The following is a 13,572-nucleotide window of genomic DNA, read 5'->3' as shown; positions in this document are numbered from 1 at the left end:
AGCAATAAAAAACTTACATATTGATTCTGATATATAATGTGTGTAGAAATTATTTATATTGTTCCTGGGCATCTAGGAGGAAAAATGGAGTCTTGTTTAAAAAAAATTAAAAAAAATCAACCACCGTTTTGTGTATACAGCTTCAATGTGTCTCCATGGTAACAGACTACAAACCTTGTGTAGTCTGATCCTGCAGGTATAATTCTTTCATCTGTCCTCTACTTAAATTTTATCAGTCCCAATGTGTTTTTATAACTCTTTCACTTGTCCTAATTTTCTTTTGGTAGTTTAGCAGTAAGCGTAGAACCCCTTTAACCAAAAAATAGATGAAGTAGAATAAAAATTAAATTTCCTCTTTTACCTTTGTTCCATTGAAGGAAAGTATTTTGCTGCTGTTAGGATCTGGGATATCAGGGAGAAATATTCTTTTCAGCCTAAAAAGAGAGAATTCTTAAAGTACTTACAAGAGAATAAATACATGTGATATTCTGATACATTCTCAAGTTCTACCTTGGTTATAGGTGACCAGCAGGGCGGCAGTATATATCGCTCCTGAACCTATTCTCTAATGAGAAACATTAGATAACAGCGAGTCTGTCTGGATATTATCTTTGGTCGCACTGCAGTTTTTAATTCAGTGATATGTTCGCATTAAGTGACTGCCACCTCTGTGTCTTTAGTTGTGGAGACTATTTGCTGTATAGTTGTATCTTTAGTCTGTGAACACTCACCAGGCTCTTTTCCAGCATCCAATTAATAGTAGCACTAATGCCAGCACTGACACTGTAATAATTGGCACAATTATGGAACGAACCACTGCTTCAGCTAAAACACAAAAAAGGAGTATGGTAAGAGAAATAAGCCTAAAATATAGATACAGTAACAAATCCAAGTTCAGTACATATGTATAGTAACAGAAACAAGGTTATAACATCAGGTCACCTATACAAGCTCCGTATCTAAATATGGTATCAGATATAAGCCTAAAACATAGATACAGTGCCAGATCCAAGTTCAGTAGATGCATATGGTAAAAGAAATAAGCCTAGAACATAGACACAATACCTTATTCAAGTTCAGTACCTAAGTATAGTAGCAGAAACAAGTCAAGAACATAATTCCTGGCTCAATACATAGGTATAATAAAATAGACAAGCTTAAAACGGATACAGTGACAAATTCAAGTTCAGTACATAAGTATGGTAAAATATAACTAGAACATATGTAGTTTGATTTTAGAAAGGGACTGGTCCAGTTCAGAAATACATAATAAAGACTACTTTTACCACATTAATGTGCTTGGAACCAGTGATTCTACCAAGCTACACAGTCATCTAATATTCACACACCTCTATACTCTTCAACTCTATGTGCAAAAGAAGTGCTCTTTCTAATCTGCAGACGAAACTGCTACAGCAGTTTTTTTTCTACGGGTGTATACTAGTGTTGTGCCATTCACAACCCCATCAGGTGAACATACATCTCACTCTTTACCCCTTTTTCTAATTTACTTTATCACCCTATATGCATGTGTCTTTCTTTTCCAAGACTAGAATATAAACAGTAAAAGATCTATGCTCAGCTGATATAGTAAAAGAAACCAAACTAAACTAAAACATGTACTGAACCTGGATCTCTGGTACTGTATCTATATTTAATCTTATGTCTTTTACAATACTTATGTACTGAACTTGGATTTGTTACTATAGCTAAGTATGACCAACACTTTAGAGAGATGAGGCTTTTTTTTAGAAGGCTAAAAGCATCTTTATTACAATACATTAAAAAAATAGGACAAAAAATCATATCAATATGTAAAAGCAGGAGAATACAAATACAGAAAAAAAGAGGTGGGTATACCTGGTTAAAAGTCTCATACAATACACTGCTAGGTCTATTTAGAGTCTGTTACATATTATGTAAAAATAAATTCATATCATATAATAAAGACAGTGTCATATTGGTACAAAGTGTCATGACATATAATGGACTTAGTGATAAGAAGCACATATAATAATAGGCTTAATCAATGTAAAATATCCTGATATATTAATGTAAGATGCAATTGTAAAAATGTAAGTAATATTGGACTAGGATATGGCACACATGAAGATAAGACATTATGTTGTACATGATAACATGATGGTCCAAGATAGTACAAACATAAGTCATTTAAAATCTACCCCTAGAATGTAGATAAAGTAACAGATCCAAGCTCAGTACATAAGTCTAGTAATAGAAACCCGACTAGGGCATAGGCACAGTAACAGATCCAAGCTCAGTACATATGTATAGTGATAGAAACAAGTCTAGGGCATAAGCACAGTATCAGATCCTAACCCAGTACAAACAGTAAGTATAGTAATAGAAACAAGTCAAGGGCATAGGTACAGTAACAGATCCAAGCTCAGTACATAAGTACAGTATTAGAAAAGTCTAAGGTATAGGCATAGTAGCAGATCCAAGCTCAGTATGTAGGTACAGTAATAGAAAAAAGTCTAGAGTATAGGTACAGTCATGGATCCCAGCTTAGTATATACTGTTTATTTAGTGGTTGTAGCAGTCACCAGTTATGTGCCTGCTACATGATGGGAGTTGTATTTGAGAAGTAGCATCTTGTGCACTCTATTCACGCAACTAAAATGTTCATCATGAGATAATACATCTTGTTCTACTTATTGGATTTATTGCTCTCTATAATCAATGACTAATGTATTATAAAATAACACTCACTGTCATCGGGAGTGTCAGCCACATTGTCATCGCTACGGGTTTCTCCTCCACCGGTGATGGCCACAACAGCTACCTTATATTTTCTATTTGGTGTTAGTTGACTTATTGTGATCTGCATTTTATTTGGATCTTCGATATAAAATCTGCACATGTCATCTGTGAAAAGATGATTGATAGATTAGATAGATATGTAATAAATAGACAAATGGATAGATTGTAGTGATTCTCACCGGACAGGTTGCAGCCTTTCTCTGTATCGTTCACAAAAACCTTGTATCCGGTAACAAATCCTTCCTGAGACCCGTCCAATGGATATGGCGACCAATCCAAGAAAAATGACCTGGCTTTAATGTTACTGATTCTCACATTTGGCTTCGCAGAAGAAGCTAAAAATTAAAGTAAAAATACAAAAAAACTGATATTATATATAGAATGTAATATAAAATATAACGATATACACTGCTCAAAACAATAAAGGGAACACTGAAATAACCCATCCTAGATCTGAATGAATGAAATATTCTCATTGAATACTTTGTTCTGTACAAAGTTGAATGTGCTGACAACAAAATCACACAAAAATCATCAATGGAAATCACATTTATTAACCAGTGGAGGCCTGGATTTGGAGTCACCCCCAAAATTAAAGTGGAAAAACACACTACAGGCTGATCCAACTTTGATGTAATATCCTTAAAACAAGTCGAAATGAGTCTCAGTATTGTGTGTGGCCTCCACGTGCCTGTATGACCTCCCTACAACGCCTGGGCATGCTCCTGATGAGGCTGAGTATTGTGTGTGGCCTCCACGTGCCTGTATGACCTCCCTACAACGCCTGGGCATGCTCCTGATGAGGCTGAGTATTGTGTGTGGCCTCCACGTGCCTGTATGACCTCCCTACAACGCCTGGGCATGCTCCTGATGAGGCTCAGTATTGTGTGTGGCCTCCACGTGCCTGTATGACCTCCCTACAATGCCTGGGCATGCTCCTGATGAGGCTGAGTATTGTGTGTGGCCTCCACGTGCCTGTATGACCTCCCTACAACGCCTGGGCATGCTCCTGATGAGGCTGAGTATTGTGTGTGGCCTCCACGTACCTGTATGACCTCCCTACAACGCCTGGTCATGCTCCTGATGAGGCTGAGTATTGTGTGTGGCCTCCACATGCCTGTATGACCTCCCTACAACGCCTGGGCATGCTCCTGATGAGTCTCAGTATTGTGTGTGGCCTCCACGTGCCTGTATGACCTCCCTACAATGCCTGGGCATGCTCCTGATGAGGTTGCGGATGGTCTCCTGTGGGATCTCCTCCCAGACCTGGACTAAAGCATCCGCCAACTCCTGGACAGTCTGTGGTGCAACGTGACGTTGGTGGATGGAGCGAGACATGATGTTCCAGATGTGCTCATGTCAAGGTAAAATATATATATTATAGAAAATCAATTCGTTTCTTTTAAAAGATTACCTAATCAGTGTGAATTAATAAAGAGATGATGGAATAATCTATGTGTATGTATGTATGCAAATGTGTATATGGACATGGATTATGTTAATAGTTAATGAATATATAACTAACAGCTTCTGTTTTTATTGTAGACATGAAAAACTAAATGATTTCCTGGGAATGACGTATGCATGTGCATGGCTGATAGAGAGATTCATGTCGAGTTGGCAAAGACTAGACTAGGTCTCTGGTGAGTTTGTGGTGTCTAGATTGGCCCTTAGGGGCAGCCCCATGCGACTGGGCAGGTCCCCGCTGTGTGATTCCAAGAACTCTGGAGTGTAGTCGCTCCTGGCGCTGAGAGACGACTTCACCCCTCCCATCGGAATTCCTAAGGCGTTACTAAGGCCAAAAGATACATGGATGAGCAAATTGCAGTGTGCCGAGTTATCAGAAAGAGCGATGAATTTTACTAATCCCACCTAGAAGGAGAATACTATATAACCCCATGTCTACGTAATAAAGTATGCCATTTTGCGTGGTTCAGTCTGAGTGAAGTTTTTCAACCAGATTAGCAGATTTGGTTAATTAGCTTCTCTGCATGCAGTCTGGCATCTTTAATTTGGAGGAGAGCAGTTACCTAGTGTATCTTAAATTGGTGAAACCTCCACAAATGGTGCCGTGACTCAGATCACACTCGTGAGGACTCTAAGTCTCGGGGTACCCATCACCGGACCACCTAAGGACGAGCCGGGACTGCTCAAAGCGAGAGCCTGATCAACTCTCATCACTGAATACGGTAAGTCTGCAGATTTAATGAATCCGTAGTGCTTACTCGTATTTTGAGCGGTCTCTGATGAGTTTGTGGTGTCTAGATTGGCCCTTAGGGACAGCCTCATGCGACTGGGCGAGTCCCCGCTGTGTGATTCCAAGAACTCTGGTGTGTAGTCGCTCCTGACTAACTGCTGCTCTGTGGTTTCCGAGGTGTTCCATCCCATTATAACGATCTTTGTACGCAGGGGCGTACATGTATACACTTGAGAATTTAGGAAAATTTCTTTGTTTATAACGCGGACACGCGGGGGGTGATGTTGCTGATAAGTCGTGTATTAAGCCGCCATTAGGGCGCGGGCATGCGGGGCCTCTATTAAGTCGTGTATTAAGTTGTGGGACACGCGGGGAGTGAAGTTACTGATAAGTTGTGTATTAAGATGTTATTAGGGCGCAGGGTTAACCAATCCTCTATTAAGACGTGGGGAGCCAACTGCATCGTTAAGCCGTATATTAGCTAATATAAGCCGTATATATAAGACATCACTAGGACGTGGGTGCGCGGGGTGTTCAGTGCTTCATTAAGTTGTAAAATAATCAATTCAGTGCTTGGTAGGGAGTGTAGGGACCTGTTACAATTCTACTTGTGCATCAGCTGCCTGGTCTGATCTTAAGTCTAAGGGGACGGAACGCCTGGAGCCAAAATCATGGGGAAACTAAAGACATTGAGCGACCCCTGAGACACAAACAATCAGGAGCGACAGGACCCCAAAGATATAGTTGCTAGAGGAGAAGGAAGGAAATATGTAGAGAAAACCGAAAAAGTAATGTCATTGTATGGGTTGTACCCGGGGGGTAGATTACAGTACGAGATGTTGAATGCAGCAATTTGTGAAAACGGGAAAACTGGAAGATAATGGGTTGTTGCAAAGTGCATACATGTGGAAAAAGGTTGCGCTGAGTTTATCGAAAGAAGGGAAAAAGTATGTGCAGAAACTTAAACAGTTAACTAAAATATGCGAGCTTCCAGATAAGGGCCGGTTACAGCTGCTAGAGTGGCAAGAAATTATGAAGAAGAAAAAGGGCAAGCTAGAAGATGAAGGATTGTTACAAACAGCTTTGGCTTGGTATAGAACAGCAGAGAATTTGTCAAAAGAAGGGTGGGTGGAGGAAGAAAATACAGACAATAAGGGAAAGATGCCATGTTATGTGTATAACAAAGATACTGCTCTCCAGCCACCGCCTGATAATGGTGGACAGGGGGGATGGACCTGTACAAATTGCAGTCAGCAGAATCCTGATAATAGAGATACTTGTCTTACATGCGGGGCACCACATCCCAGACCTCCCACTGTTCCTCCCCACCGTGCCTCCGCCACCGCCCTATAATGGCGGCACAATGAATTGTTGGGTGTGTTCTAATTGTGGCCTGCAGAATCGATTGTTAGCCGATTATTGTGTTGCATGTCACGCGCCCCATCCAGGAGGCCCACCCCTCGCTACTACCCAAGCCACTCCTAGTGCCCCATCCTCATCCTGCAGCGGCCATGTTACTACACCCATTGCATCACCTCCGGCCTCTGACCAGATGTCAGTGGGTGTGCTCCTTCCCAGTGGCACGCACCGTTCCTCTAGTGTGCTTCCTTCCAGTGGCGGCCATCTTGGCGCACCCTTCCTGTAGTGTGCTTCCTTCCGGTGGCGGCCATCTTGGCACACCCGGAATACCAGCCACAATACACACTACACCCGGAACATCAACCGCAACATTTACTCCGGTTGTCACTCCGGATGGTGCGTACTATGTCCCAAAAGATTATGCTGGAACAAGGAACCCTACTTCTATTGCTATTCCTGCTATAAGTTCTGGAATGTATGGATTTCCTGTGCAAGCCTGTGACCAAGCAATAGTCCAAGCTATACAGGAGTACAGAGGACTAACTACGTTGGAGGAGATAAGACTAATCAGCAATGACTATCATAGATCTCAAATTCTCACCGGAGCTGTGGAAAGTGCCACAGCTAGATCAGGCCCACTCAGCCGCCAGATGACCTCAGAAGATAACCCAAATGAACTATTTCCTAGACAAACAAGCCCACCTCCTGTTGCTGTGTTGCCCGTATCTCCCTCAACATCTTCTCAGTCAGAATCTCCAGTGCCAGATTACCATAATAGATATGTGGCATTCACACCCTCACAAGTTAATCAAGTGATTAGTCAGCTACCTGACCCAGACAGACACCCTATGGCGTTCTACAGAAGAATCAGACAAATTCAACAAACTTATTCAGCCACTTGGAAAGATCTTCATGAAATCACTAGCATTAGAGCGGGAGATGCCTTCTGGCCAATAATTCAAGTAGCTCTGAATGACAGCCAAGTGACAGACAAGGAGACTTACCAATCAGGAGGAGCTTTTTGTCAACAACTTCAGCAATGGGCCAAGGAGCGGCTCCAAGACTCATCTACCAGTGTATCGGACTGTACTCAAGAATCAGGGGAGAATGTCAAAAATTTTTTACACCAGATTCTATACTCTGTTCAAGGATCAAGGGTTCAATGAAGGTCAGACGATCTGACAGAATCTGATAGTCACTTAATTTGTTAGGGGACTCAGAGAGGAAATCTCAGCGAAGCTTACAGACTCCAGACCAGAAACTGTGGACATTTCCCCGCGAAAGGTACTCCTCATTGCTAAAGCCATAGAGAAACAATTGTACAGAGGACCGAGTTTAAGACTAAGGGAACCAATCTTTTACCATTATAACCAACCAGGTCATTTCAGAAGAGGATGTCCAGAGAATAGAGGGGATCTTTTCTATGGCTCGATGCCACTCTCCTACAACCCGCAATTTGAAAGAAGAGATTCTCCACGCTACCAAGGGAACCCACGGTACTCCCGCCAAGAGTATAGACAGCCATCACGGCAGCCACCACAGACAGAGTATGAGACAATGCCAAGAGAACCTGTGCAGAATTACACAGCCCATTGTGTGTCATCCAATTTGCAACAACCGCCATACCACAGCATTATCTTGATTGCATACCACCTGAACTCTGGTCTCAAGGTCCTGATGATATAGGCCGGCTACCTGTCCCGCCAGTCCAAGTTTTCCTGAAAGAAGGTGCACGGATTCCCAGACTCCCACAGCACCCACTGAAAGCAGCCCAAGAAGCGTCATTAGATGCCCAGATCCAAGAATTACTCAAAAAAGGAGCATTAATTCCCTGTGTTTCTCCTGCTAATACTCCATTGTTTCCAGTAAAGAAGAAAACTGCAAGAGGAGAACCAGATAAATTTAGGATGGTGCAAGATCTGAGAGCTGTGAATGCAGTTACAATCCTGGAGACCCCAGTGGTGCCAAATCCACATACATTACTCAGTGACATTCCCCCTGAGGCAACGCATTTTACAGTAATCGACTTGGCAAACGCCTTCTTCAGTGTGCCTCTGCATCGAGACTGTCAGTATCTTTTTGCTTTTACACACAGAGGAGTACAGAACACCTGGACCTTTATCCTTCAAGGAGCTCAGTACTCTCCTCATCACTTCTCACAGGCCTTAACTACCTTTCTCCAACCCTGGAAAAGTGAGAACCCTGAAGTCACATTGATACAATATGTCGATGATCTACTCCTCTGTTGTCCCGATGACCAAACTTGCCACAGGTTCAGCTATTCTTTGCTCCGATTTCTGGCCACCATCGGATGCAAAGTTACTCTGCGAAAGCTACAATGGTGTTGTACCAAAGCTGTGTTTTTGGGTCATTGCATATCCCAAGGTACCAAGCATCTCACTGAAGAGCTGAAAACTGCCATCCGTGACATCCCGTACCCGATAACTGTCAAACAACTCCAAGCTTTCCTGGGAATGGTCACATACCTCAGGCAGTGGATCCCTAATGCGTCAGCTCTCATGCAACCTCTATATGATCGGGTGCACTCTTCTGAGCTTGACCTGCATTTTGACCAAGAAGCTGAAGATGCAATGGACCAGTTGAAGGAACTCATAATTTTAGCCCCTGCACTGGGGATTCCCAACTATGAATTTCCATTCTTTCTATTTGTCTCTGAAGCGTGTGGCCATGCCTCAGGAGTTCTGGCACAAAAACATGGAGGCCACATGAGACCCATCGGATATTATTCCAGTAAATTGGATCCAGTGGCGCAAACAGCTCCAACATGTCTCAAAGCAGTGCTGACAGCTACAGAACTCCTCCACAGAACAGCAGATGTTGTACTTGGCCATCCTACAACTATAGTGGCCCCTCATGATTTGAAAGCTATCCTTGCACAAACCCAGCACAACCATCTATCTATGCAACGTCGTGTCAGAATCCAATGTGAGCTCCTTTTACCAGAAAATATAGCTCTTCGGAGATGTACTGTCTTGAACCACTCCACTCTGCTTCCTCTGTCAAGGGGAGACTGCTCTGAAGACTTAGGGGGGTCCTCAAAAGACCATGAATACCCTGATTCGAGTGACCATGATTGCTTGAGGTCATGAAGGCAGAAACCTCTCACCTACCTACTGTCTCTGAACAGCCACTGCCTGAAGAGGATCTTATACTGTATACTGACGGGTCCAGATACGCAGATGAATATGGAACTTACCATACCGGATATGCGGTGGTGTCCCCACCAACGGTTGTTTCTGCTGGACCACTGCCATCTTATATGTCAGCTCAAGAGGCTGAATTGTATGCTCTGACCAAAGCCTGCAAGTGCGCAGAGAGTCGAGTGGCCAATATCTACACGGACTCGAGGTACGGATTCAAGATTGCCCACGACTTTGGCCTGATATGGGCCCCGAGGGGCTAAGACAGCCAGTGGAGCTCCAATCCGGAATGCAGCGGCAGTGAGAAGTCTGTTAGAAGCTCTGAAGTTACCTAGGCAAGTGGCTGTGATCAAAATTAAGGCTCATGGGAAACTGAATTCGGAGGAAGCCAAGGGGAATCATCTGGCTGACATTACAGCAAAAGCAGCAGCTATGGAACCAATATTTCCATAGGAAGCAGAGGTGTCGGGGGGTACGGAGGTGTTTGTGCTCACCAGAAGTCAGAGACAACGAGGGGATGAGGAAGAAATGGGAATGAGAAATTTGGGGTTGGAAGAAGAAGAGGAGGAAGATGAAGAGGAGCAAAGACTGGAAGAGAATCCGGCACACAGGACTTTAGTGGACCGGCAGAATGTGGTAACAGAAGAAGAAAAACAAGGATGGATCGGACGGGGAGGAACGTTTTGTAATGACGGAATCTGGAGAGTGGGAAGAAGAATATGTCTGCCAAGAGCACTGTATCCTGCAGTGGTTCAGTGGGCTCATGGAAAGGTACATAGAGGGTAGAATCAGATGATTTCAGCTATCAATAAACTCTATATTGCACCCGAGATCTCAGTTCTTGCTGTAAACTATACTAGAAGCTGTGAGATTTGTAGCACTTGTAATCCCGGGAGAACAGAACATGTGCCAAAGAAGAAACTGGCAAAGTCACAGTATCCTTTCAAGAGAATCCAAATTGATCATATGCAATTACCCAAGAGTGGAAGATATGAATATGTTTGGTGGTGGTGGATATGTTTTCCGGCTGGACAGAAGCATACCCAGCAGCCAACGTGACTGCTAGAACTACAGTGAAAAGGCTTCTGGCAGAACTTATCTGCAGATTCGGGATTCCAGAAGTGATTGAAAGTGATCAAGAACCCCCCTTCACAGCAGACGTTACCAAATCAATCTGGGAGATGATTGGGGCGGATTTGGGCCTGCATACTCCTTATCATCCTCAAAGTAGCGGCAAAGTTGAAAGGATGAATGGCACTTTGAAAAACAAAATTCTTAACGCCAGTAAAGAATTGTCACTTTCATGGCCGGAAGTGCTGCCTATTTCCCTATACTCAGTCCGAAATACCCCGAGACAACCCACAGGGCTCACACCATATGAGATCTTGTTTGGGGGGCCACCTAGAATGGGTCGATATTACCCACAGCAGCTTAGTTCAGGGAATGATAAGCTTGTGAATTTTGTTGTCGGACTTGCTGAAGAGTTAAAACTAACATATACTCCAGTGTACTCTTCTATTCCAGACTCAGATCTTGAACCAGGTACTCACAGCATCCATCCTGGAGATTTTGTCTGAATCACGTGCGAGGCACACTGGATGCCAGATTTGAAGGGCCCTACCAAGTGTTGCTTGCATCACCTACGGCTGTGAAGGTCGAAGGCCGAACATCATGGGTCCACACATCCCATTGCAAGAAGGCGGTCTCAGACCCACAACCCTGATGTTCCTTTGTCTGATGACAGTAGCTGGGGGGGAAGCCTTTGTTAAGGTAACACGTGCATTCCAAGCAATTATTACCAAAGAGAATGATATTCCAGTTTTCTGGTACAACACTTCCTTGAATGTGGTGACATGAAGATTAGGATTAGATTGGAGGGCAAATGGACTGGGGAATGTGCCTTAACTAAAGCAATAATGTCTGTTTACCTTATATCTGAGTCCCAGGAATCCAAAAAGGAAATAAAGGCTGCGTTTGCAGGTGCATACAGGGCCAAGAGAGAAGTTAACCCCAAAGGCAGTTTTGACCCACATATATATATATATATATATATATATATATATATATATATATATATATATATATATATACACACACAGGGTTGTCCCAAAGAAGGTGGACAGAAAGTGTAATAAGGTTATGAAGGGGGAGATTTATCAAACATGGTATAAAGTGAAACTGGCTCAGTTACCCTTAGCAACCAATCAGATTCCACTTTTCATTCCTCACAGACTCTTTGGAAAATGAAAGGTGGAATCTGATTGGTTGCTAAGGGCAACTGAGCCAGTTTCACAGATCTAGTTTTCACAGATAGATCTCCTCCAAATCTGTTTTCTTTTCAGATAATTCAGATAACACATAATGGCAAATAATTTAAATACAGATCAAAGAAAATGGATTTTAACAGAGTATTGGAAATCTCAAAATGCTGAAACCGTTAGAGCGAATTGGGTTGAAACATTTGGTACTCAAGCCCCAAAGAGACAAACCATTTACCGCATTCGTGACAAATTCAATGCCACTGGCTCAATCCTTAATGCTCCAAAAACTGGTCGACCCAAAACAGTCTGTACAGAAGATAATAAACAACTTGTTGCTGAAACATTTGTCCAGAGTCCAAAAAAGTCCACAGAAGAGGCTCTGTGGAAGTGGGAATTTCACGAGCTTCTATCATGCGAATCCTGAAATCTATTGGGTGGAAAGCTTACCATCCACGTCTAATTCATGGTTTATTGGAGGGTGATCCAGACCGGTGGCTGCAATTTAGTGAGATTATGCTTAACGAAATTGAAGAAAATCCAGTAATTTTAGATAACATTATGTGGAGTGATGAAGCTTCTTTCACATTATCCGGCCATATTAACAGACATAATTGTATTTACTGGTATAATGAGAACATGCATTTAACATTAGAGCAACAACTAAATGAGCCTGGTGTCAATGTTTGGGGTATTTCAAGTTTTGGTGTTTTAAGACCAGTATTTTTTGATGGAAGAGTCACAGGAGATAAGTATCTCGAAATTCTAATGAATCAAGTTGTTCCCCAGTTACAGCAACAGCCTAATTCAAATGACCTTTATTTCCAACAAGATGGGGCCCCTCCACAATATTCAAGAGTGGTCCGCGAGTATCTTTATGAAACATTTCCTAATAAATGGATTGGCTGAAGAGGCCCACTTGATTGGCCGGCGCGTTCACCAGACTTGACCTCAATGGATTTTTTGTTTTGGGGAGTACTCAAGGACAAAGTTTATAGTCGAAAATCAAAAAGTGTCAGTGATTTGAAAAATTACAAGAGATGCATTTCAAGAAATTAATACCCAAAGAGACTTGTGCAAAAAAGTTTGTCAAAGCGTAAGAGGCTTCAAAGCTGTGCAAATTGTAATGGAAAACAGTCTGAGCCCCTGCGGTGATAAAATGTAAGGGCTTTTGTATTATTGTTCAGAATAAAATTTAATTGTCAATGTTATACTTGTGTTAGTAAATATAATTTTATATATAAATCAAAATAAATGTTATTATTTTCTGGCCACCTACTTTTGGACCACCCTATATATATTGATGTTCTCGGAGTGCCTAGGGGGTTGCCAGACGAATTCAAGGCCTGAGACCAAGTGAAGGTGGGATTTGAATCCATAATACCCATAATAACCATTAACAAGAACGTAGATTGGATAAATTACATATATTATGACCAACAAAGATTTGTCAATTACACCAAAGATGCCTTACAAGGGATAGTTGACCAACTAGCACCCACATCTACCATGGCCTTCCAAAACAGAATAGCTCTGGATATGTTACTTGCAGAAAAAGGAGGGGTATGCAAAATGATAGGTGAGCATTGTTGTACTTATATCCCAGACAATACCGGCCCCACAGGGAAAGTTACTAAGGCTCTCAAAATCTATGAACAAACAGTTCCCCTTAGAACAAAGGTGTTGTACCAGAGAGATTACCGGAAGTAAATGAGTTTGTAAAGTTAATATCCATATTTCTGTGTTAGGTGTGGCCCTCGATTACCCAGTTACTAGATCTTTTAGGGTCTCCATCCCTATTCTGTAGGTCTTC

General features: G+C 42.4%; 1 protein-coding gene across 2 annotated transcripts in view; it reads right to left on the bottom strand.

The window, feature by feature from the left end:
* Positions 1 to 13,572, bottom strand: part of LOC141271759 (oncostatin-M-specific receptor subunit beta-like) — a 118,238-nt gene that overhangs the window by 1,458 nt on the left and 103,208 nt on the right. For both annotated transcript variants that reach the window (XM_073681869.1, XM_073681878.1), the window contains exons 14-17: positions 2,964 to 3,119; positions 2,734 to 2,889; positions 732 to 825; positions 362 to 434 (exon numbers count right to left, since the gene is read on the bottom strand). In XM_073681869.1, coding sequence (XP_073537970.1) covers positions 362 to 434; positions 732 to 825; positions 2,734 to 2,889; positions 2,964 to 3,119 — 479 coding nt within the window. The remainder of the gene's footprint in view (positions 1 to 361; positions 435 to 731; positions 826 to 2,733; positions 2,890 to 2,963; positions 3,120 to 13,572) is intronic.

Source organism: Phyllobates terribilis, unplaced genomic scaffold (assembly GCF_046119375.1).
Source record: "Phyllobates terribilis strain yellow unplaced genomic scaffold, ASM4611937v1 Scaffold_1__5_contigs__length_1240528914, whole genome shotgun sequence".
NCBI lineage: Eukaryota > Metazoa > Chordata > Amphibia > Anura > Dendrobatidae > Phyllobates > Phyllobates terribilis.
Note: the sequence above shows the minus strand (reverse complement) of the source record. Positions and strands in the feature narration are given on the sequence as shown.